Source organism: Argentina silus (assembly GCF_951799395.1).
Source record: "Argentina silus genome assembly, chromosome: 17".
In the NCBI taxonomy this organism is placed as follows: Eukaryota; Metazoa; Chordata; class Actinopteri; order Argentiniformes; family Argentinidae; genus Argentina; species Argentina silus.
The window spans coordinates 17,093,812-17,120,253 of record NC_139671.1 but is presented as its reverse complement, the minus strand read 5'-3'; the positions used below and the strand labels follow the sequence as shown (position 1 = coordinate 17,120,253).

Genomic DNA, 26,442 nt, shown 5'->3' with positions numbered 1-26,442 from the left:
ACTCCTCTAATCCTTATTCTCAGATTCTGACTGACCACTACGGCCTTGCTACCGGTCTTATATCCGTCCTCATCATCTTGTGATCAAAGGTGGCTTCAGGATGTGTGAACGCGCGAGCCATTAGCGACGGCTGGCACTGGAGCATCAGCGCGCGATGCCCAGACTCACATTGTTCCTCGCGCGTCTGATATCAAGGAAAAAGGTGTGAATTTGCGACACCCTGAACGGTGGCGTGCACAGGGTCGCTTTAAAGGTCTTTAATGGAATCTGCAAGTTCAATACACATCATTTGAGAAAACATTTATCCGCAGTGGAAGGGATATGGGGCTTCTCCTGGCACAATAATGGACCAGTAGCCATCAAAGGGAGAGTCTGAAGCCATTGGGATCATAGGCCTATATGCAAGAAAATAGGCCTGTATTGAATACAGTATGTAGAGAAACAATTTGCTTTCAAGTCATTTGATCATTTCCTCCCTTGCAAGCCATAGATTTAGTTCCATTTCAACAGCCTCAGAAGACTATTCATTGGTTCATTAAAGGTGCAATCAAAGAACAACAAAGCAATCATCCCACCACTTTTTGGGGTAAACAGCTGAGGTATGGGACTAGAGAAATGTAACCACTCTCAAATTCATAGACTGACCATCCATAAGATCAAAATGACATAGTGTAAACCATGTTTTGAAACTATACCGTGTTTTTCTTTAGGAATACATTGTTTACATTAAAAAAACAAGCTTATATTTTTGGTTCTGACAGGGTAAGACCAATGATCTATATCCTAGATCAATGGGTAATACAGTTGAACGAAGCGCATTAGGCATTTATAAGTTATATTCTTCAAGAATCAGTGGCTAGGTTATTCAATATATTAGTCCAAAAATGAATGTACCAATTCCAGAGTTCCCCTTAAATTGTTTGATAGACCAAGTATAATTTCTGTTACAGCAGCTTTTTCATATTTTGGAGACAATGGACATGATCCATATCCCAAAAATTTAACCTGCAAAAAATAAATGACATTCCTCCTGTTTATTGACCATATGATGGTAATTATGACTCATTCCCTGTTCACCACCAACAAAGACCATCTCAATACACACTTCCATCCAGTTCTAAGGTCGTCAGGAGGGGGGTGTTTGAGGTGAATGGGCTGCCTCCACTTGGGTCAGTGGGGGGTCAAGTCAAGAGGTCTTTGCCCCAATGCACATTAGACACACCAAACTGATTGTGTGTGTGTGTGTGTGTGTGTGTGTGTGTGTGTGCGTGAGTCATACATGGGTGAAAAGGCATTCAAACATGTTGTATTAATTTGCAAAAGCAAAGCATTCTGTGCATCCATTTTTGAAGCATATTTGTCCTTTGTTTACTTTGTCCCATTGGCTACTAAATACCTGTGATAGTGGTGTGCATGAGGGCTATTCACAAGCCAGACTTTGTCTGAGGGCTTTAACTCCATTTAGTAATTTGTTTCCCCAGTGTCTGGGCCCCAGACCATGTAGTGTTATGCTAGCAATGGGCTGTTGAAGTTCCTGGTCATGTGTAATGGCCTGTGTCAATTTGCCTGAGGCCTCTTGATGATGTAAGTAAGATTTTTTCAGGAGTTTAAAAACATATCTTTCAGGTATTCCATCGACAATTCACTTGATTCAGTCACTTCATTCTAAATTGTACAATAGTTAAGACCAGTCTTTTCTAACAAACTCATTTTATGTTTTTTTTAATTATTAAAATGAGGATAAAATATAGCTACATAAATCTGTGGGTGAAATATCAACAAGCCTGATGTTCATTTGCTTATTTTATTGCAGTGCAAATGAATATTCTATTAAAAAATAGGGCTTGTTCATGGTGGTTTGAGTGGCACTTATCTTGTTGATTATGTCTGGCATTGTCAAAGAACACTGTCACTGGTTGCTATGGATGATAAAATCTGGTTGGCATTTTAATTAAATTAAAGGCAAAAAAAGTTCAAAGTTGATTAACTCACAGACTTGGTGATTCACATGTTTCACTTTCAAACATCAAACAGTCCACTGGATGGCAATGCCACTGGATCTTTTGATAGCCAATCCTCAGAACATCGTGCAGAAGCCAATGATCAGCCAGTGGAGCTGTGATAGCCAGCCTTTGTAGACTAGACCATTTACACCTTTAACATAGGCCTATCTACTCATTTCAGACTGGGAAATGGACAAGAAGGATTTAGATAGAGAGATAGATAGATAGATAGATAGATAAGTACTTTATTGATCCCTGAGGGGAAATTAAGGTGTTACAGCAGCTCACATCACAAACAACAACAACAAAATAAAGTGACAATAGAATAATAGAATAAAACTGACATCTGAAACAATATATACAGTAAGAACAGTCCAGTTATGATTTAACATCCTCCAGCCTGACTCTGATCACCCTGATTGAGCCAGCCGGAGGAGGAGTTGTAGTACAGTCTTCTGACGTATAGGCCAGTGTAGGCCTGGGACAAAGTATGGATGAAGTCGATTTTGGATTAAGTCAATTTATGCCCACACTGAAATATGAATGGAAAAGTTATTTTGCATCTAAGACAGTGGACAAAAAACACTATCAAAAGTTAACATCCCTATACAGCCAGTTAGAGGAGAAAAATGTGTCAAGCCCTGTTTAGAGGTATGTCCCGGTAATTTGCTGGTAATTTACTGTTACTGTTGTCTGTGTAAAGTGACTTGGGGTCGGGCATACTGCTAAATCTTTTACCAGTGACAGACTTAGTCATGGTCCAGGTAAAAAGCTGAACTGAAGTCTGTGTATATGGGGCACAGGTGAAATGCTCATTTGCATTTGCATTGAATTCCACTCTGTCCTGACCTGACCCCTTCACCAGCTCTCCCCAACTCTCCCCTAACACTTTACCTGCATTGCGCTGATGTGTGTAAAAAGGGTGACTCGGTTAAATCACGGTAAATCAAGGACTGTGTCAACCGGGGTCAAGCTAAAAATACCGGGAAATCTTTCCGGGCATTTTATCTGTGGGAACAGGGCCTGCCTGTCTGCGTGCCGTACGTGTGTGACACGTGTCTGTCTGTCTGGGTGTAGTTGGAGGGGAGATCTATGTCAAAAAGAAAACATTCAAATCAAACTATTTTTCGGAAGGGGTCAGGGTTGCGGGAATACGCGGGCAATAGAATGTAGAAATATGCGGGCAATAGAATGTAGAATCATTAAAATGATCCATGTATGTCTGTTGCTTAGCTACGCGATGTCGCTACGTCATTATTTACATCTGTTACAGAATCTCCCGGAACTTCCGCTAAATTAAAACGGAAGTAGGTACGTGGCCGCTTCAGCTGACATTCTGCATGATGGCGACAGAGGTTCAGAGCGGCGACCTCAACAATGGCAGTTCTAGCCGGCTCGAAGTCTCCATCGACGGCCTCACCCTAAGTCCAGACTCCGAGGGCGAGCAGGAGCAGGCCGGGGAACCGGACCCCGAGCCGACGGAGCAGGAGACCGAGGAAGAGGCTGCCGCCGAAGGCAAAGATGGGGAGGAAGGCGAGACTGCCAAAGCCATGATAGAGAGGAAATGGGGCTTTCCTTTGCTGGAGCTGTACGGGCTTGCGCTGAAATTTTTCAAAGGTATTTTGTCGTTACTCGCATTTCATGGTAATAATGCACATTGAATCGTCTTTTGATTCGACACGATATGACTAGCAAGCGAGCAGTCGGCTTTTCATCACTTCATTGTTTTCGTGGGATGCATTTGCTAATCAGAGTAGCCACTTGCTAACGATTCCTAGCTGTCAAAATATTATATTAGGTAGAGCGATTAGAGGCTTTTTACATCCACCAAAGGCGTTACATTTCATGTGTAGCAGCATGATTTATGAGTGCGACATGCATGCTGAACACCTCACGCTGACATCCAGACAACTAGTTACGATGGGCGAGTCTAGTTCATCAACAACATCAACCCGTGTGTTCAGTCTAGATTAAAGAGTAGGCGACATTATCTTGATATGTCATGAGTCGATAGTCATGTGGTCCCTCCACGTAGCTCGGTAGCTACCGACTGAATGGGGACCTAGTAGTTTGGTATGTGGCAGAAACACACCCTTTACTGTCATTTACACCCCTTCCTAGTTGCATTAGAGGCGGGTTTGCCTGCTACTTCCCAACTCATTGGTCCCGACGTCATTCTACTACACAGCGATAGTCATTGTAATCAAACATTGCAGAGATTGTCTGGAAGCACTGCACATGTCATTATGATAGAAGATGGTGTTGATAGATATCAAGTGAAGTGAAAGAATTGAAAAGCTATTGGCATGTCACACCATGCAATGGTTTCTCAGACAAACTCATCCAAGCAAACCTGTTGGTCAGACTTTGGAGAGCTCTGCACGGTTTTAGTGACTTGTTTTAATGTGACTTGTGAATGTGACTTGTTTTACAGCTTAATTGTAGGTTAACTGCCCTAGCTTCTAATCTGCAGTAGTACTCGCATGTGTGAACTGCACTTAGCTCACCAATAAAACAAAGTGCTTCAGTTCCCTTTGATGTGTTGTTGCATATACACAGTCCATAGTCAATGGATTAGCAGCTTGAATATGGTTCTGAGCCAATGGCATTCCTTCAGATCTTACGCCTACTATACATTTAGCATACGCTGGCATACATTCTCCAAGTACTCAGCAACTGTTTGGCTGTGAAAGCAGATTAGTGACGGAGCGTGATTTAACAGTACACTAGCCCCCGGGCTGTTTTCATTGCGGAAAAGTTTCTCTCACCCCTCTACCCTCGTTCAACCCCATCACGGATCTGACAGGAGTGAACTGGTGAAAGCAGTACATCAGAATCAAAGAGGAAATAATCATATCTGCCATTCAGCTGACGCTTTTATCCAAAGCGACTTACATTGCAGTGAGTGCGTACATTTTTCAGTATATATGGTCCCAGCGAGAATCGAACCCACAACCTAAGCGTTGTTAGCGCCATGCTCTACCGACAGAGCCACAGAGGACCATAGATATTGCTAACACACCTACCCAGTTGTCTCAGATTCACTAAGTGAACCACGGGCCGAGGGAACGGAACACCTTCCTGGAATGAGTCATAGGTCTTTACAGGGAACTAAAGAATAGTAGGATATTGTTTGCAAAGGTCAGAGTGAAGGAGCGGGCCTAATTCCCCCGCAGGTGTGCTAGCTAAGTGTGACTGCGGGGAAAACCGTTTCAAACGAGGTCCACTTTTACGTCTGGTTTATAGTGAGAGCACTCCAGGTGACCATGAGCGTTATGTAAACAGGTTCAAGAGTTGGGCTCCACCTATTCAGTGAAGCTGTGCTTTGTATTGTTGATATATACTTCTTAAGTGCTTTGGCTGGGAAGGTAGGCAGAGCACATTTAGCCGACAGTATCTTTTTCGACAGGTTGCTTGTGTCTCCAATTGCGTTGCTGTTAACTTACAAGTGTGTAATGTAATGGTAACGTTATCTTGAATAGTCAACTAATGAAGTGTTTGCCTGTGTGGTGTACATGGCAGTGATGAGTCTAGACTAAGATTTTGGTGTTTGTTGCCCCCCCCCACCCCAGATAAAGATGGCAAGGCCTTCCACCCCACCTACGAGGAGAAGCTTCGTCTGGTGGCCCTCCACAAGCAGGTGTTACTGGGCCCCTACAACCCAGACGCCTCGCCTGAGGTGGGCTTCTTTGATGTCCTCGGCAATGACCGCAGGTAACCTCACACCCGCTGTGTGTGTGTTGTTATTTTTTGTGTCTGTGTGTATGTTTTATTTTTTTGTGTGTATGTGGGTTTTTTTTGTTTTGTTTTTTTAAACATATATAGTGTAAGGCTGTGTGTGTTTGTGTATGAGTGACCTTTGAACCCTGGCAGCTCTAGCCCCTAGCACTGCTGCTGTTTCTCAGTAAACACAGGAAACAAGAGGAAACAGAGCATGGAACAGAGCTTTTCCTCTCTGATAATGTTTTTTTTGTCATATCAGTGTTTTTCACAATTTGACAAACACACACACACACACTCTCACACACTCACACACTCACACACACTTATTTACAGCATTTACTGTAAACACATGCAACCATTGATTGCCCAGCTTTAGCTGACAGTGGTATTATTCTAACCCTCAGTTCAAGGATTGTCCCCTCATTGCCTCTTCTCCCCCCCCCCCCACCCACCCCCTCCCTCCCTCCCTCTCCCTGTCTCTCTCTCTCTCTCTCTCTCTCTCTCTCTCTCTCTCTCTCTCTCTCTCTATGTCTCTGTCTCTGTAGGAAAGAATGGGCGGCTCTGGGCAACATGGAGAAGGAGGAGGCCATGGTGGAGTTTGTCAAGCTGTTGAACAAATGCTGTAATTTATTTGCCCCGTACGTCACCTCACACCAAATCGAGAAGGAGGAGCAAGAAAGAAAGCGGTAAAGATGCCCAGGAGGAAAAAAAAACAAAAAACTGCCGTGTTTATTTCTGTCCCTGATCCGTCTCTCGACAGTCGTAAAATGGCGTCCTTTTTCTTGTCGAGAGAGAGAGAGAGAGGCCTTATTCCAATACTTAGAAAATGCGCCCTCCCTTCCTCCCTCTGCTCCTCTCGTCCGTGAAACAAATCGAACGAGACTGGATAGGTAAAAGCCAAGTTACGTAACCCTTACTTAAACCTATTCAACCGTGTTGGATCAGTGATTGCCTCAAGGGAAGGGTGTAAGGGAGGACGGAAGGGTGCCTTTTCCATGTATTGAAGCCCGTCCAGAGCCCCTCTGTGGCCCGGCTCGCTGTTTTCTCACGTCCGTCTGGTGTTTGTCTCAATCAGGAGGGAGGAGGAAGAACGCCAGCGCCAGGAGGACGAGGAGCGGGAGCGACAGAGGGAGCAGGAGGAAAGGCGGAGGCAGGAGGACGAGGAGAGGCTGAAGAGGGAGGACGAGGAGAGGAGGCAGCTGGAGGATGAGAGGCTACGGGTGGAGCAGCAGAAGTAAGTGTGTGTGTGTGTGTGTGTGGGGGATGTAAGTGTGTGGGTGTGAATGTGAATGACTCTCACATTATTCATCCAGGAGTGTAGAGATTACCCTTTAACCCTCCCTCACTCTCTCCCCCCCTTCCTCCTCCATCTCCATCTCCCTCTCTCTCCCCTCTCTCTCTCTCTCTCTCTCTCTCTCTCTCTCTCTCTCTCTCTCTCTCTCTCTCTGTGTGTGTGTGTGTGTGAGCAGACAGCAGATCATGGCAGCGTTGAACGCCCAGACGGCGGTGCAGTTCCAGCAGTACGCGGCCCAGCAGTACCCAGACAGCCCTGAGCAGCAGCTGGGCCTGATACGACAGCTCCAGGACCAGCACTACCAGCAGTACATGCAGCAGCTCTACCAGGTCCAGCTGGCACAGCAACAGGTACACACACACACACACACACACACACACACACACACACACACACACACACACACACAACATGGGCATGTACACACACATACACCATGCATGCATTTATACACAGACACAAACGCACACACAACATGGACATGCACACACACACACACACACACACACACAACATGGACATGTACACACACACACACAACATGGACACACACACACACACACACACACACACACACACACACACACACACACACACACTGCATAGCAACGACAGTTTCTCTCATTCGAGATGCTGTAAGTCAGTTCTTGTCCGATCTCTCTTTAGCTTCATGAAGACGTAGCACAGTGATGTCTGAGTTCCGTTGTCCTCTCAGTCATTGGCCTCTCTCCCCTCTTCTCTGTCCCCAGGCGGCCTTACAGAAACAGCAGGAGGACGCGGTGGTCCAGGCCACCCTGGAGGCCAGTGAACCTGTGGCTGCAGCGCCCCCCGCTGGGGAGGAGGCTCCAACGCTCAACGGCCAGTCTGACTCCCAGTCTGATAGCATGGACCGAGAGCCAGAGCCCGAGCCCGCAGAGGAAGTCACAGAGAACGGACCCATATGTGCAGGTACACACACACATACATGCATGCATGCATACATACATACACACATGTACATACATAGGTACATACACACACACACACGTACATACATACATGCATACATACGCACACACGTACATACATACACACGTACACACACAAATGCACAGGAATGCACAAATACACACACATGAGCAGACACCATACACACACACAGACACACAAACACAGTGGCTGAGAACAGACCAATAGGCACACGCATCTACTCAGTCACGGGCTGCGTTCCAAACCAGAAACGTAATCCCTCCCCCTCTACCCTTGGCGTTGGGGCCTTGAGGGTCAGAAAGGGGAGAAACAGGTGTAAAGGATATGGGAGTGTTTCACCCCAGCTCTCCCGTTGGCTAGGAGGAGTTTCGGTCCATTGTGCTTTCATTGATGCAGTACTTTCGGGCAGGTGAGTCGTCAAGGGTAGAGAGTAGGGATGGAGTGAAGTGTCTGGTTTGGAATGGAGCCATGCAGCCACCTCAGCCGAGGATCTGTGTCTCCATTCAGACCGGATGGAATTAGGTGACAGTGTTTCTTTGTGTCACTTATAATCTTCTGCTGCCTCATGTCGTTTGCTCGTTTTTTTAGACGCCCTCTGTGATGCCCAAAAAGAAATACCTGCACACTGGATCATGTTTTTTGTGTGTATAAAAGTGTATTTTTATAAATAATTCAAAATACATGTAAAGTAATACAGATCGTTCTGGCAGAAATCGGTGGTTTTACAGTATATCCTGTCTGTATTAGGTTAGCCTTTCCCCACCGGAGGACATAAACGATACTCACTTACTTATGAAGGATGATACATTTCCCCCCCCCCGCCCCTCCTCTCTCCCCCCCCTCCACCCCAGACTCCCCCCCGGTGATCGCGGCGCCCTCCATGTGGACGCGACCCCAGATCAAAGACTTCAAGGAGAAGATCAGGCAGGACGTGGACAGCGTGATCACGGTGGGCCGTGGCGAGGTGGTGACGGTGCGCGTGCCCACGCACGAGGAGGGCTCCTACCTCTTCTGGGAGTTCGCCACCGACCACTACGACATCGGCTTCGGCGTCTTCTTCGAGTGGACGGACGCAGCCAACGCCTCGGTCAGCGTGCACGTCAGCGAGTCCAGCGACGAAGAAGAGGACGAGGAAGGTGAGGAGAAGGGTGTGTACTAATGAATGAATGAAGGAATGAATGAATGAATGAATGAATTAAATTCAGTTGGATTTGCGTGGCTAAATGACCCATCATTAGAAGTATAGTACCACACACAACAATGTTGTCCATAAAGGCAGGACGGCATAAAGGTGTGTGTGAGAGGGAGGTAAAGTCTTTGGTGATTATTATTATTATTATTATTTATTTTTTTGGCTGGGATGTAACCTTTACTTCTATTCATGGCTACGGAACCTTTTATTCATGGCTACCCATTATTTTATGATGACTATCCTGTTTCGATGGCCAGCGAGGCCTATCTCCCTCCCTTCTAAATAATCACCGATGTACCATAACTGGATTGGTGTAAGCTATGTAATAGAACCTTTGGTTACACCTATCAAATCATGTGAGATCTATGAAAACGTCAACGAAGTGAGGATGGCAGGAGGAGCATGTCAAATATTGAAATAGGGCCACTGTTCATACTGTAGCTTGATTAAACCAGATCCCCTTCAACGAAGCAATCAGGATGGTTGTCAACAATATTGGAATGGGGCCACTATTCACAGTGATAGGCCTGCTGAGAGATCACCTGACGGACTGTGGTTCTCCTCCCCAGGTGACCCGCCGAGCGAGGAGGAGAAGGCTAAGAAGGAGGCGGGGAAGCCCCAGGTGGACGAGATCGTACCGGTGTACCGGCGGGACTGTCACGAGGAGGTGTACGCCGGCAGTCACCAGTACCCCGGCCGCGGCGTCTACCTGCTCAAGTTCGACAACTCCTACTCCCTCTGGCGCTCCAAGAGTGTCTACTACAGAGTCTACTACACCAGATAAGCCTGGAGACGGACTATGGGAGGGTGGGAGGGAGGGAGGGAGGGAGTGTGTGTGTGTGACGGTGGTCTGTGTGTGTGTGTGTGTACGTGAGTGTGTATGAAAGGGAGGGTAATGAGAGGATGCACCACCGGAGCTGTTCTGGACGAGACCACCAGAGGGCGACAAGGAGACGCGTCTCTGGGCCTCCGTTTAGAGATGGGACTTCTATCTGTGTGTGTGTGTGTGTGTGTGTGTGTGTGTGCATGTACACCTTGTCGGAGTCTCTGTGGAGTGAGGAGGAGGGAGGAGTTAACCCTGTAGAGTAATGGCTGCCTGTCCTCATACGACTTGGCTCTCTTGTATTTTTACTAGCATCCTTCCTGCCCGATGTCACCTAACCTTCAGCCTATGTCGACTTAGGGCCGTCGCCGTTCTGTCTTGAGTGAAGCTTCTTTACCTTTTGCGTTTTAATGTGACCGGCGTACCGTGGGTTAACCTGAGCTGAAGTGCTGATTGGGCGAGCGAGGTTTTTGTCCAATGAGAGATGGGGTCGTTGAATGACAGAGAGAGAGAAAGAGAGGCACACACACTACAACAGCACTATGGCTTTCTACTACAGCAGGAGAGTCCCTGCCGATGCGTAACACACACTAAAACACACGTCTGCACACAGTCAGTCACTCCTCATGGTGACACGGCAGTTGAAGGAGCCGCGAACAGTCTCAAATGGACCCCTAGCCCCCCCCCCCCCCCCCCCCAGGCACTTGTGGATGTCTGAGAGGATGTGATGGGTGTTAGTAATGTGGCGAGATCCACTTAATGTGTCACACACACAATAACCCATGTTATTGAGGCCTAGTGGTTTCAGATTCCATGAGTGCACGAGGAGGTTAGGGGTCGATTTGGGAATGGACGTTATTCTACTGAACGAGGGATGGTGGAAGGAGGGAAAGGAGGTAGAATAGGGGGTGGGGAAAAATGCGATAAGGCTAGAAGGGGGAGTATGGTGAAAAGTGAACAGTGATGGCGGAAACCTTGTAAGGTCGGCCATCTCGAAATGGAATGCTGAATTCGTGAGTGTGTCTAAAAGCATTTAATAAATATTTATTATTCTCCCTTTCTTGTAGAATAGGTATCATTTTTGTCTGTACGATGATATTTCTATGTATTTCATCTCCAAACAGTCGTCTCACTGTTTCTGGAGAGTCCCTGAGGAAGTGTCCCAATAGTCCTGTAATGCTCCCTTTCCTCATCTCCTTGATGGCCACTGATCTGTAAGAAAATGACAGGTGAAAGTAATAGGATGGAAACCTATCCAGACCTGTTCCCCATCAGTGGATATGAAGGAAATGTGAGAAGGAGAGGGAGCTGGCTTTAGAGTATTGGAACACGTCCCATATGTGGACTGTGGGAGACTCTGGACTGTTGACCACTCTCTGTGTTCAGTTACTCACTGGAGAGGCCATTTTAGATTTCTGATATAACTGACGTTTTAACAACTCAAATTTTTTTTTTTGCCTTTGTTTTGGTCATGTCACTGTTACATCTTTATTGCATTCATCCTTCAGAAATCCACAGCGGAAAAACACACAGTATTTGCTGTATTCGTATCTGTCTTTCTTCATGATATGAATTAATTTCAGATTGTCATCTCAGATATGGCTATCACTAATAAACGGAGACGATCAAGATAAAGACGTCTCATTTATGTCTCTGGTCGAGTGGTCGTTTGCGAACGGAGCTCCAACTTCCAAACGCTGTGTTTTTAACTCTTATGATCTCCTATTTGATTATTTTTCCCGCCAGACTATTCACCTACATAGCATCTGCATGCTTTGTTTGTCACTTGAAGTCAGAAACCCACACTGTGGAAGCTGTATGAATTGTTATTTTTCTGAGAGTGTTTGCAAAATGAATAATGTTTTCGGATGGGGAACCCGTTCAGAAAGAGGTTCAAGTTTCTCCCCCCCCCCAAAAAAATGGGTTTGAAAAGATGCCTAACATCACCGTAACACTTATCAACCTCTGTGGTTTTACTGTGGTTTGGATGTTAGTACAGCGTCATCATCAGAGTCTGAAACGACAGTCTTGATAGTGACTGACACGGGCCCGATTCCAATCCTACTTGCTCCCTTTCCTTGCTCCTTGACCTGTCTAGGAATGGGGTCACGTGATAGAATTGGAAATGGGCTTTAGTTCTCACCCAGAAATTTAAAAATGCATAATGCCAGCCACAACTGGTGGTAAGGCCGCATATGCGAGACGCAAAAGTTAAAGAAATGCCTGTTGTCAAGCCCTGTCAATGTATGATGTTAATTTGTCTGAAGTATTTCTTTTTTGCTCACCAAGTGGTAATAAACCAGATTGTTCAAGCCTTGTATGTAAATAATTCTATAAGATGGGTTTAAATGTTGGCTGTCGATGTGGAGGAAGGCCAAGGGTTGAGCATCAATGCACTATAAAGTATGGTGAATGAAAAGTGTACATTTTGCCCCAAATGAAAGTCTGAATCTCGAAAGGTGTTAACTGAAAGACTCTTATGACTTGGCAAGAAAAAGCTCATCCTTTTTTGTATTGCTTTGACTCTTTTTGATCTGTATGAGTTTGAAGAAGAATCTTTTTGTGGGCATATATTTAATCTTGATTAAACTTATGTTCATCTCTATCAACCTCAGTGTGTCTTTTTAAAAAAATAAAATAAATAATAATAATTGTACTGTTCATGTTCAATTCAGGGGAGGCTGGTGGAGGCAGAAATCAGAGGACGGGCTCATTGTAGTCCGTGGAATGGAATGAGCAATGTGTTTGATACCATTCCTGATTCCATTCCATGCATTACAATGAGCCTGTGTTTGATACCACTCCTTATTCCATTCCATGCATTACAATGAGCCCGTCCTCCGATTTCTGCCTCCGCCAGCCTCCACTGGTTCAATTGTTCATTACAGTCCAAGGTTTACAGAAAACTTGCATTGGCCTCCATGTGTCTCTCAAGAAGAGACACATTTATTGAAGAGGAAAATCAAGGCACTTTTGTGTTGTTACTAGCTAGAGACAGAAACGCAGCTGGTTAAAGCAAATAATGCCTTTGACCCTGAGTTTGTGCAATAATTTGTCACTGTGTCACAGACTTCATTGGTATTCCGTGGCCAACAGATTGGCCTTGGAGTGTGTTTTTTTGCGACAGTGTCAGATGCGTCACTGTCCACATTCCTTTATCCAGCTAAACACATTTAGTGGCGAGGGGAGGATACAGTATGGAAGTGACTCATGTAAAAACAAGAACAACTCTCTCAGCCAGCTGCTCCATAAGCAAATAATAAGGAAAGTACCACAGAGATAGAAAATGCTATCTCTGTGGTACACACACTAGAAAATGCTGCCAAAGCATATTCTCTAGAGATGTGCAGCAACTTTATGACAATTAGTCATGGGAGAAGAACTTGAACATGGCTTGTTGGTTGATATCGAATGAGTGTGGAATAATTGGAAACATAACACATATCTCAAGCAATAACTAAGTTCCAGTAAACTTTATGGAAGTATTGCTGTGTTCACTCTCTGCCACAAGGGGGCAGACCTGGCTTAGTGAACTTCACCATAGTGTGCTCCAAAGTGCAAAACTCATGATTAGGTGATTGGAATGAATGATTTTGCCAACTGAACTGGACTGCTCGGATTAGGGCTTTTTTGGGGGGGCTCAGACTTATTTGAATAAATCTATTTAAGGGGTTCAGTTTCCAACGAGACAAGGGAGTGGCCAATGGCAGGAATGTTGCCTACAATAGCCTGGCCCCTGGACATGTGTGGGGCAAATGTTCAATACTTCTTGTACCAAAATCAATGAAACATTTATCCACTGAAGGTGACTTCTATAGTTTTTTAAACATTTATGTTTTTCTTCACCGGAGGAAAAAAACTATTGCCGATCTATACTTTTGGTTTAAAGATATATACTGTTACATTGTGAAGTGTGTTGGCCGGAGGAGTGACTCCATGCCGGGTTTTCTATCCCGCCTTGGCTCAGAGGCAGAGGGAGGCAGGTAAACTTTTCTTCCACATCCCCGCGATCAGCTCCAGTTCCAGTTGCCACAGGTGGCTATGCTTTTCCGTGTTTTACGTGTACTTTCCCTACTTTTCCTTCTGGAGCGAGTTGTGTTTTTCTGCTGGTCTCGCTGCTTGGATTTGAATAGACTTTGGGAGCAACGTCTCGAGTACAGCAGAATTTCGCATCCTTTGAAAAATATGGCGGGATGTAAGGATCATGTAACTAATCAAACAATAGCAGCATTGAAATAGTTTATTTTATGTTCAACTGGGAAAGGTAGTGAGCGCAGCTTTTCGTATTTTGGCTTCGCTGGAGTTCGTTAAAAATGCCTTTCCACCAAAGAATCGTGGAGCCGCGGCGTGTGAGTAGGTTGCCCGGGAGGGTCGGTAAAACGCCGGGGGAAGATGGGGGTTTCATCGTGGTGGATGGTCGCAAACTTCGGAAGCCTGTTATATTTTCTGCCTTGGATGAGGTTTGCTGTCATACAATGATCAACATAATTCACCAACTTTCCGACCTATCACGTCATGCAAGCGACATATTTCTTGGGATTGAGATGGAGGCTGGAATGGTGTTTCAAAGATCCTGCAGAATTCAAGTGCGCCTGGAAACTATACAGAATGCTGTCCAGAAGTTTGATCACAAGAAAATCAAAATCCGTAAGTGTGGCGTGGCGTGACGTTATCCCTGCTTGGTCCATTTGTAGTTTCAAGTAATGTGCACCACAGATTGTTGCAATTTTCTGTTACAGTAGGCCAACATTTTGAAAGGAAATCCAAAAGGCAAATTAGCGTTTATTGCATAATGCAATTTGAAATATGTAAATTATCTTATTTATCAATAATATGCTGACAAATATGCTGACATTCTTCTTTTTGCTGTAACTTCACCCTTTGAGTTTGATAAGTTTGTCATCGGGATATTGAAAACTTGAATACTGAACAAAGCAACTTCATTATTGAATGCAGCTCATAATGCACATTAATGATTGACAAAATATGTCACATTGTATCGGTAAACAAAAGGAGGGCGTGATACTTCCGTGCAAACACATGGCAGTGTTTGAGTTAGATTTGGAGTTATGCAAATACGGTTGTTCTACGGCCGAGAGTCCTGTCAAACGTGATGGATTCTCTGCGACGCACTGACCATCTGCCCGAGCCTCAGGCGCCCGTGGCGACGGTTGGACATCGGCTCTGGCGCGCGTTGGACAACGAATCACGACCTAAGCTTCTCACAGCCTCATAGTGTATGTGTGACTTCTGTCACCTCAAAGATGCACGGGAAATCAATTCCCCCTTAGCCACAATTTGGTGACCCTGCACTCTCTTGTTTTGAGGGGGGACTTCACTCCAGTTGAGGTTGGCATCATTGTGTGCTACAGTAGTCTAGTCAGTCACTTGGTCAGACATTGACTGTTGAGATGATGATTGTCTGCGGGATGTTTTGGTGCCTTGTGCCAGCCACGTTAAGATTGGAAGATAAGTTGGCCTAGTTTTCTTCCGCTCCACTGATATAAATCCACTCAGTAGTAATCCAACTGTCTGATAAAACTGTAACTTTGTATCTCAGCTAATGACTTAGTGTTTAGAAACGCTGGTCATCTCGTTTGTAGCCAATTTGTAAAGATCAATTTACCAATGGGCAAATATTTAGCCTAGATAGTTTGCTTCAGAAGCTGGTTGGGAAACATGGAGGGAGGGAAGATAATTTCAGGAAGTTTTCTGTGTGTTTCCATGACTCATGTTGATAAATGGACTTTTCTAATCTACTGACTTTTAGTTTAAATTAACATGTCACCTTTACAATTTTCTCTGCGGGTTGAACAAACAACTGACAGGCAAACGGCCTTCTCTTTCATGTGACTGTGTAACAAAGAGATCCATTTCCCATTGAGCAACGATTAACGTACAGGCTGAATATCAGTTGCAAAGACTGGAGTCTGCTCTGTCTCATTCTTATTCTCTCTCTCCCCCAAGTCGGTGAATATGACTCACACACACACAGACACACACACACATATTTCTCACTGAGTTATGGGCAATGGTAAGTTAAGCAGACAGTCGTGCAAGGATGATGAGTAACAGAGTCCTTACAGACGCTGAATGTTCCATCAAGTTGGGATGTTCGGTACTCTTCACGACAGTTATAGACATCCAATCGTTCTGAGGCCTAATCCAGTCAGAGTGAGCCAATTTCTTGCCCGGAATCTCACTTAATTAACCCTTTGATATCCGATAGCCGCACACTTTATTAACCCCCGAATGTACATGGCCTGTGATACCAGATACTCACTATCCCAGAGGCGAGTGGAGGCTGGTGGAGGTAGAAATTCCATGCATTACAATGAGCCCGTCCTCCCATTTCAACCTCCACCAGTCTTCACTGCCAAGGACAATGTTTTGCTACGCCACAGGTGGCACATATGATACAAGCACCCGAACCCTTGTTATTACCCGGCCTCGTTCTGCTGTGGTGTGTCTCTATCATGTTTTGCAGGCAGCTCCAGACAAGGTGGTGTGTGAGAGGGCTGGAATGCAGTACAGTACATTAGAGCTCCCACTGCCGAAGGGGAGCGTTGCATGTTTTAAATGACTGCCGTAGGATTCATTACAACACAAATATGTGCGTGCAGGCACACACACACACACACACACACCTGGCTTTGTGTTTGATGTACTGCTTTGGAATTTAGGGAACATAACATGCAGTTTACACATTCAAATGGGATCACCGTGAGTTATGACTTTAGGCAAATGATATGGTGAAGAGTTATTTGAATTATCTACTGAATGAAGTTAATGTTTTAACTAGAGTAGCCCTTGTGTGCTCTCTGTGTAGTCTCTTAGTTGTGGAGGGTCCAGTGTCCACCTGTAATCATAAAGTGCACATTTACCTACTCCCTGCTGTCACCTACACTGCAACTTGTTTTACGTGTAAACAAACCCACTGCCTGAACTGGTGTGTCCACTACGTCACGGATTAGTTTTATGTCTATGCTATGCTAAGGCTAGCCCATACCATACTGTGGCCGTGGCTGTGGGCGTGGGTACATAACCTCAGTTTGGGAACGGCTCACGTTACTCGTCAGGGGCAGAAGAATAGCAACCAGAGGGGCCCCTGAGCTGCTGGAGGCTTGACTTTGAGGGAAGCTGTGTGTGTGTGTGTGTGTGTGTGTGTGTGTGTGTTTGTGTGTGTGTGTGTGTGTGTGTGTGTGTGTGTTTGTGTGTGTGTCTGCAGTGTTTGTGTGTGTGTGTGTGTGTGTGTGTGTGTGTGTGTGTGTGTGTGTGTGTCTGCAGTGTTTGTGCTGCTCTCTCTGCTGAGGGTCAGAGTGCAGGTCAGGGGTCATTCTCTCTCTCTCTCTCTCTCCCCTTGAGGGGAAACACCTGACACTGAGAGTCAACAGTTTAAGCAAAGTCTAGGTTACCCTGTTAGCACCCCAGGCTAAGTTACCTCAGCCCTTTAATGTGCAGGGATCCTCAATTGGCCCATATGATAAGATGGATGCTGGTGCCCATCCTTCCCATGGATTTGTGTTTGAGGTGTTCTGTCTTAGGATTTAGGCTACAACATAATTTAAATTTTTTGGGGGGGAGGAAATGTTTGGAAAAAATAAACCACTTTTGAGGTATCATGAATACTTCTGGCATAGTTTGATTTTGAGGAGAACTATCCCTTTCAGTATAGTTTAGCAGCTAACTCCTGTCAGTGTTTAAGTCCTACCCTTAAGCCAAATATAGAGAGGGTTTGAATAAGGAGGGAGTTGTGTGGGTTATTTTAATATGGAAAGTGGGTCGATCAGTAGTGAAGGTTAATTGGAGTGTTGGGGCCTCCCTGTTAAGAGAGCGGGAACTGACAGACATGAACTATGCAGTATGTAGTTGAGAACACACACACACACATTCTGAAACAGACCAGTTTTCTCAGCTGCCCTGCCGATGACCACTGTCTCGCCCCCTCTCTCTCTCTCTCACACACACACACACACACCAAAGCGGTGGCATTCTTCATCCCTCTCGGATATTTATAGACGAGTGTGTCTTTGCCCGTTCGTCTGTCTGTCAGTCATACAGAGTGTGTGAGTCTGTTCAAGTGCCTCTCAAGGACCTGTGTGCGTGCGTGTGTGTCTGTCTGTCTGTTACTCGCCCTGGAATCACTCTATTACTGAATGACAGCAGGCCTCGCCTCAGTCTTGGTTTAGATAGCTACTGTGTGTCCTCTGTGAACACACCATGGAACATGATGATGATGATTTAAACAAGCACATTTCATGATGAAAGGTTTTTAATGTCATTTTTCATAATAACAGAAAAGTGTTACAAAGTGCTAATATGATTTGTTTATTAACAACAATGTTAACAGTGTCTTTTACTAGGATGTTGTCAACAATGTACAACAATGTTGTTTACCTGCATATCTTCCTTGTAGAACTGGTTTCACATGACACACACACACACACACACACACACACACACACCCCTAACCCAATTAAAGTGGTTCCCACTCTCATTCTATGGGCCAATGTGAGTGTTGACCAGACGGAACACGATTGGTATTCATCTCTCTCGCCCATCTGTGCCCTGGCCATGGTCCCTCTCACCCCCCACCCTGGGGGGTCTGAGGAGGCGTGAGAGAGAGGGGCGTTGAATAACTCCCTACACACACACACACACACACACACACCGCCAACCCCATTGCCCCAGTCTCACCCTTCTTAGTGCCAGTCGGCATCCACCTCTCTTTCTTTCTCTCTCTCTCTCTCTCTCTCTCTCTCTCTCTCTCTCTCTCTCTCACGCTGCTTCTTACATTCTCTCTCTCTTTGGAACTCTGACCCACCATTCTTTCCCATTGGACCTCGGGCACAGTATAGAACCCAGACGGCTCCTTCCATTGGACGTGGCCGGTGGGAATGGGTTTGTGGATTCCAGGAGCATACTGACTGGCTTTATACAGATGTACAATGTAGAGAGAACCATGGCAGCCCCAAGAGAAGTGTGTGTGTGTGTGTGCGTGCGTGCGTGCGCGTGTGTTTGTGTGCGTGTGCGTGCGCGTGCGCGGTGAGTGAAAGTGAACAAGGGTGAAGGAGTGTAACGCATGGAGTCCTCAATCTAGGTTACCCCGTTAGCACCCAGGCTAAGTTACCTCAGGCGTCACAAACGGGTTAGTACTGGTGGAGAACTCAAACACATGGGGTTTGTGTGAGAGCAAGTGAGGTGGGACTGTGAGAGAGAGAGAGTGTCGTGCGTGCGTGCGTGCGTGCGTGCGTGCGTGCGTGCGTGTATTACCAGATGTTTTAATAAGTACAGTATCTCCCTGGAGTAGAATGTGAGTCAATGTGACCTCCCATGGAAGTTCACATGTAAATAGTTTGACCCTTTGTGACATCACCGCTAGCCACAGGGAGAGTTTAGCTACTGTTCATGTGTTTCCCCAACAAACAAAGCTCCAACTAATCTGTCATTTTCCGATCTGTCATCAGAAAATGATTGTATCGTGACGTGGGATAGCTCGGCGATGGCGTGAACGGAATTGGAAATTGAACATAAAGCTGTTTACGTACCCTTCTTTTGATGTAATCACATCCCTGCTCTGTGTGTGTGTGTGTGTGGACAGCATAAGCGGCCATGTGGTAAGCCTGTGGGAGCTGTAGGATTAAGAGTTGGGTCTAAACATGAAGTAGAGAGATCCCATCTCTCACGCTGTCTCTCACCATCTCTGTCAGTCCTTCCCTTTAGTTTTCTCTTTCACTCTCTTTCACTTTTATTATCCTCTCTCTCTGAATCCATTTATGGGACTTTCTACCATTACTGTATAGAGTCTAGTATTGGATAACACACACACACACTCACACACTCACACACTCACACACTCACTCACTCACTCACTCACTCACACTCACTCACTCACTCACTCACTCACTCATCCATCCCTGGTCCGGTCCATGGTTGGAACATCCAGAGACAGACTGGCAGACTGACAGTGAGGGAAGCTGGAGAGTAATCTGGAGCTTTACCCAGCTCCAGGGGGAGATGAGCATGTTTTAATCCCCACTAGGGTGGCCTCTCCCTGGGGTAGCAGCCGGTAATGGAGTGGGTCCTCCTCCACATACTCTACCTGACTCACTCACTCACTCACTCACTCACTCACTCACTCACTCACACACACACACACAGTTTTTCTTCAGACCAGTTTGGATACTACCTTACTGTGTCAGTGCAGTCAGGGTTGTAAGGCCAAAGTTGGATAACTAACTGTCTTTTAGTGAAACCGAAACCAAAAATGCTTACATTAGAAAAAGATTGATAAAAATGTAGGCTAAGACTTCTCAGATAGGAGATTGCGTTCAGAGCGTTTGAGCTGTATTACACATAAAACAAATAAAATATTTCGACTGCTATCTGTGTCAACATGTGTTAGGCGTTTGACACAGACTCTACACACACACACACACACACACACACACACACACTTCTCTACTGCAGTACTGTCCTTTTTAGTGCATCAATCGTCTACATATCACTCTCCTTTTCTCTCTGTCTCTCTCTCTCTCTCCCTCCCTCCACAAGTCCTGTTTTGATGTCTCTTCCTCTCTTCCCTCTCTTCCTGTTCTTTCATATGGCTCCCAGGCCTCTGGTCCGTCTGTCCATCCGTTCAGCTTTGATGTCAGTCCTGATACTGCCACTCTGGCCACTACAAAAGAACAACACACTCTCCTTCATCTCCCTCCCTATCTCTCTCTCTTTCTCTTGTCTCTCTCTCTGGCGTATGTGATGTTCTTGTTGGTGAACAGTGTTTCCCAGGTGAATGTGCTGCCAGGTACAGTTTGTTTGTCAGGTGTTGGGTAGCAGGTAACGTGATCCAAACCTAGGCTTTTTAATCATGTCTGTGTGTGTGCGTGCGCATTAATGTTCATGTGTGTGCGTGCGTGTGTGTTTGAGCCTGTGTTTTCCATCAACATGTGTTTTAGCACCTCTCACCCCCCGGCTATTGTGACCGCCTGTTTTCAGTCGAAACTCGCCCACCTTCCTCCAGTTTGTTTTTCCCTGCGAGGGGCAATATGTCAGGGTGAGTTGATTTTTCCATAGCTGTGGCCCTGAGCTTTCTTATGGGCCGGTGTTGTGACTAAAGGTGCTGACTGAGAGATGCTGCTCTGTGCCTGGGGCCATTATAGGGCTCATTCGCGTCATTCATTGTGCTGATATAATTCTTTAGCCCCACAGTGATATGACTTGTACATAATGGATTAGATATGATACCAGATCCCCCATTTGTGGAGAGAGCCTAGTAAAGCAATACTTATGGATTAAGAAAATGATATAGGCCTGATATGGATAGAGAGTGTGTGTGTGCGTGCGTGCGTGCGTACATGCGTGCATTATGTAATGCTATGTAAATAACATAAGCCCCCGAATGTTTACCCACACTATTTTTGAAAAAAATAGATTTTATTACTTTGTTGCCATGCAGCTGAGGAAGGGAAAACACATTACATTTCAATTTCATGGATAATTCAACAGAACAAAAGCCTATAAAACACTGAACCACAACTCGCTCTGATTGAGGGTGCCTTTAACCGTCAGCTGGTACTGGCATTACATAGAGAACTGGTACTCCATTACACACACACGCGCACACACACCAACACACCAGTGGGTACATTGTGTGGCTGAGCGTATGTGTTTAGGCCTACACGTGTTTTTCTACGTGTGTGTGTGTGTGTGTACTCTCACTCGTACTCTCACCTGCCCACTACTGTTCTAACTCCTTTCAACAGTAGTTTCATAAAGACACTGAAATCACATGGAAGTGTTTGAACAGGCCTCTAAGAAGTCCACATGCTGATACAGGCCTGTGTCTCTGTGTGTGTCTCTGTGTGTGTCTCTGTGTGTGTCTCTGTGTGTGTCTCTGTGTGTGCCTCTGTGTGTGCCTCTGTGTGTGTGTGTGTTTCTGTGTGTGTGTGTGCGTGCTTGCGTGTGTGTTCTCTCTCCAAAGTGCTCTCCCTCCCATAGATAAGGCCAGCCTCTAAGTAAGTGCAAACACAGTTAGGACCTAATAGAGAGGACACTGTTGACTCTGCCTACACCCTACTGTGAGCTCTGATTGATGGACCTGCCACTAGTGTGTATACACACACACACACACACACACACACTCTCTCTGCCTCTCTGATGTATTGCAACAGGTGGGAGCTCATCTTACAGAAACATAAAGCCTATTGTCATCCTGCTCCTCCACTTACTGCTTGTATGTAGTGGCTAAGAACATACTGTACACACACACACTCACTCTCTCTCTCTCTCTCTCTCTCTCTCTCTCTCTCTCTCTCTCTCTCTCACTCACACACACACACACACACACACACACACAACTTAAAAATAAACGGGGATTTTCTGCCACATCTCTGTGCTACAGTACCCCCCCCACCCCCCCTACCCCCCCTTTCCTCTGGAACTCTGACTTTAGATGACACACACACACACACACACACACACATCCTGTGGGGATCCTCATGATTCACATTAGAGGCTGTATAAATACGCGGGGCCTGGAGTCCTACTGGGCAGCCAGTCAGAGAGGAAATACCTTCATATACACCAGAGTGTATGGAGAGAGAGAGAGAGCTGGGATGGTTACAGCCTCCTAGAGGTCACTCCTAGTCCTCTAGCTCAGCTAGGCTTCAGGCTTCACTCCTACTCTCTTATTTGGTCGGTGTTGTTATAGGGATTTCCTTGTGGACGTGCGTTGAAAGGAATGGAGGAAGCAATTTTTGCTGTTTCATTCAGTGTGTGTGTGTGTGTGTGTGTGCGTGTGTGGTGCAACCTAATGCAACACCTCCCCTCTCACAGTGACATCATGATGACAATCAGTGCTAAGTGGTGTCGTTTGGGAATGCACACCCTGACCCATGTGACAGAGTAACCGTTCCCCGTAACGGTCGGAGGTAGGTGTGTGTGTGTGTGTGTGCGTGTGTGTGTTAGAGAGGGAACGGTCGGTCCCCAACGGTCGATGTTTTGTGAGTGTCAACCGGGACACGCCTTGTCTGATGTATTAATTCCTCCACTGATCCCTCTTTGAAACTACTGTTGCTCAAGTCAATACAATTAAACCTGGAGAGTTAGGTGTAGGTCTAATTGGGGATGTAGCCTATTATATAATATATCACGCTTTTATCCAAAGCGACTTACATTGCAGTGAGTGCGTACTGTACATTTTCCAGTATATACATGGTCCCGATGGGATTCGAACCCACAACCTAAGCGTTGTTAGCGCCGTGCTCTGCCGACTGAGCCACAGAGGACCGCGGTATGTTTGAAGAGACGTGGTAGGGAAAGTTTGAGGAGCTCCAGTCCTTCCAAGCGAGTGGTTGGATGTGATTGTTTGTGTAGTGAGTTATTATAGGTAAATGGGTTGGTATTGGCACCAATGGAACATCTTTACTCAATCAAGCCTTCCTGAAAAACATCCTCCGGAGGTTCTGTGTCAGCAGCAGGAGACCGCTGTGTGTGTGTGTGTGTGTGTGTGTGTGTGTGTGTGTGTGTGTGTGTGTGTGTGTGTGTGTGTGTGTGTGTGTGTGTGTGTGTGTGTGTGTGTGTGTGTGTGTAAGAGAAAATGTGTTGTGCATTTGTGTGTGTAGGCCTAAATGATAGAGAAAGTGTGTGTGTGTGTGTGTGTGTGTGTATGTGTGTGTGTGTGTGTGTGTGTGTCTGTTACTGTGTGTGTGTGTGTGTGTGTGTGTGTGTGTGTATGAAAGAGAAAATGTGTTGTGCATTTGTGTGTGTAGGCCTAAATGATAGAGAAAGTGTGTGTGTGTGTGCATGCTGACCAATGCTCTTCAGTCACTGCCGTTGGCCAGAGTTAGTTTCTGTGTCTCTCAGACGTTCTTATTATTCCCATGGTGTCTATTCTGTGGAGCAAGATGGGTCAAACTAAAAATAAAAGAGCAGCTTGTCCTCTGTCTCCCCCCTTCAGCTGAGGGTTTCTCTCTCTCTCTCATTCTCTCACACACACACACACACACACACACACACACACACACACACTACTTCAACCGTAACAGGAACCGTTCACTCTCTCTCTCTTTTTCGCTTTCTCTCTCTCATTCTCACACACACACACACACACACACACACTACTTCAACCGTAACAGGGACCGTTCACTCTCTCTCTCTCTCTCTTTTTTGCTTTCTCTCTCTCTCTCTCTCTCTCTTCTCAACAACAGGCTGCAGCTGCAGTCCAAGAGGTCCAAACACAACACACTACCACTCAAATAAAACACAGTGAGCCCAGTGCCACGAGAGAGAGGAGAATGCGCTGATTTAGCTTGCAACAGGGTACATTATACAGTCCTTCACCACATGTAAGGTCTTGTTGTGTATTTTTCTACATGTTCACACCTATAATGCACACACACACACTAACTATACATCACTATACCAGATAGTTAGTTTGACATGACTGAGTCAGCCTTTTAGAATCAAACGCACTTGTTGTGAGCGTGTAAATCTTTTTGTGTGAGGTTTTCTCTAGCCTGAGGCAAAGACCCTGTCAACCATCATGCCCTGTCAGCCCCAGACACACTGATGTGTGTCTGTGTCTGTGTGTGTGTTACCCATTCCAGATTTATGACTACACAGGAATCTAACTGACTACTGCTTCTTCCCATCTATTAACTCTGTCACTCCATACAATGGTACTGATAATCACAGCCGCCCAACAGAGATCTCATTGTGTGTGTGTGTGTGTGTGTGTGTGTGTGTGAGTCTGGTATCTTATCTCACTGCATTACTGTCTGTTAGTCACCAGCTGTAACCATAATACAACACAAATAAAAGCCTTAATCATTGCTATCTATCTACATTAAGATCTAATATACTTACAACTGTCTCTCCACCTGCTATGTGTACAATATGATTCTGCGGGTTGAGGCGACACACTCATTCCTCACCCATTTGACTGGAGATGCAGGATTTCAGATACAGTCTTTTCCAATTGTCATAAAGAATAACCAAACTAAACTATTTCCCTAAATATTGTTGGATATTATTTGTGATTTTCACTCCTATGTCTACCTACCAAATCTGCACTATCTACCAAATCTGCACTAATCACTGTTTTCCTCCTAAAGTACAAGTTTCTCTCCTGTTTAACAAAAAAATAAATACAAATAAAAAAAAAAAACCTTCTTCGAGCATTTTGACTGCCTATGGCCCCTGGTATGAGCATTGATTACTTTATCTTATGATGACTGATGGATAGATGATTCACTTACTTAATTGTTGTAAGTCGCTTTGGATAAAGGCGTCTGCTAAATGCCATAAATGTAAATGTAAATGTAAATGTTTCAGCCAATCCAAGCAGTCAAATCGTCTAATCTACCAGACGAGGCTGGTGGAGGTAAAAATCGGTGGACAGGCTCATTGTAATGCATGGAATGGAATGACACCATTCCTCATTCCATTCCATGCCCGTTCTCCAATTTCTACCCCCACCAGCCTCCCCTGTAATCCACTAAACCAGGATAACTTGTTGTGACTATCGATTCTCTTTGGCTTAGATAAGCTTGTTTCGCTACCAAGGCTGGTGCATCCAGCCTGTTGTGTCTGTCATGTTTGGCTGTAGTACAGCAGCTGGTCTGGGACCAGGGGTTTGTCTCATGTCTCTGGGAGCGTTGGCTGTGACAACTGGCCCCAGATCAGTGCAGGGTGGTCACTCTATCATTCCACAAGCTCTGCAGGGCTAGAGGTAGTATTCTGTGTGTGTGTGTGTGTGTGTGTGTGTGTGTGTGTGTGTGTGTGTGTGTGTGTGTGTGTGTGTGTGTGTGTGTGCGTCCGTCCATCTCCTTTACAACAACCAGATGACATTTCAGTCTTCTCTCCGTTTGTTTCTCTCTCTTCAACCACCAAATTACATCTTCCTCTTTCTCTCTCTCCAATCACTCCATCTCCCCCCCCCCCTCTCTCTCTGTCTCTCCAGATGCTGACTCTTTCTTTAACAAATATTACCATCGGTGTGAAAAGGTTGTTAAACGACAGTTTGTGCCGGTGTGTTCAGTTGCTATGGGCCCTTTACCGTCGAGCTCGTAACTCCTCCGAGGAGAGACGGAGTTGATGAGTGTGGAAAAGAAAGAGTGGAAAATGCGAACCACCTGCTGTTTCCCTGTTCCGTCAGCGCCACGCAGAGAACATGACTTTACTACGTGTAACCGGAGACCGTTTATGGTTGTGATGCGGTCTATTAAACATGAAGGGACCGTAAAGGACCATGGAGGGCTTAGGACCGCTGTGGAATAATCGCGGTTGTACTGACGTGGCTCTACACACACATGCATACGCGTGTGTACATACACACACACACAGACTTACAGTGGCTTTAGAGGGAGACCATGACATGATATCACTCAAAACAGATGAAGTAATCCGTGTCACACTAACTCCCAAACGTATGAATTCA

At 45.6% G+C, this 26,442-nt stretch overlaps 2 protein-coding genes across 3 annotated transcripts in view; both read left to right on the top strand.

The window, feature by feature from the left end:
- Positions 1-3,332: 3,332 nt before the first annotated feature.
- On the top strand, positions 3,333-9,973 carry acbd3 (acyl-Coenzyme A binding domain containing 3). Of its 2 annotated transcripts, none has more exons than XM_083688575.1 (8): positions 3,333-3,620; positions 5,576-5,717; positions 6,272-6,412; positions 6,802-6,960; positions 7,196-7,370; positions 7,770-7,968; positions 8,841-9,125; positions 9,751-9,973. In XM_083688575.1, exons 1-8 carry the CDS (start codon positions 3,344-3,346, stop codon positions 9,963-9,965), a joined length of 1,593 nt encoding a protein of 530 aa, XP_083544701.1. In that variant the 5' UTR covers positions 3,333-3,343; the 3' UTR covers positions 9,966-9,973. The 2 variants fall into 2 exon arrangements, with proteins under 2 accessions (XP_083544701.1, XP_083544700.1); XM_083688574.1 differs by having other exon boundaries at positions 8,841-9,137.
- Positions 9,974-14,203: 4,230 nt separating this feature from the next.
- Positions 14,204-26,442, top strand: part of nhsl1b (NHS-like 1b) — a 103,595-nt gene continuing 91,356 nt past the window's right edge. Inside the window, 1 exon segment of the mRNA XM_083689376.1 lies at positions 14,204-14,651. Coding sequence (XP_083545502.1) covers positions 14,318-14,651 — 334 coding nt within the window. The 5' untranslated portion in view covers positions 14,204-14,317.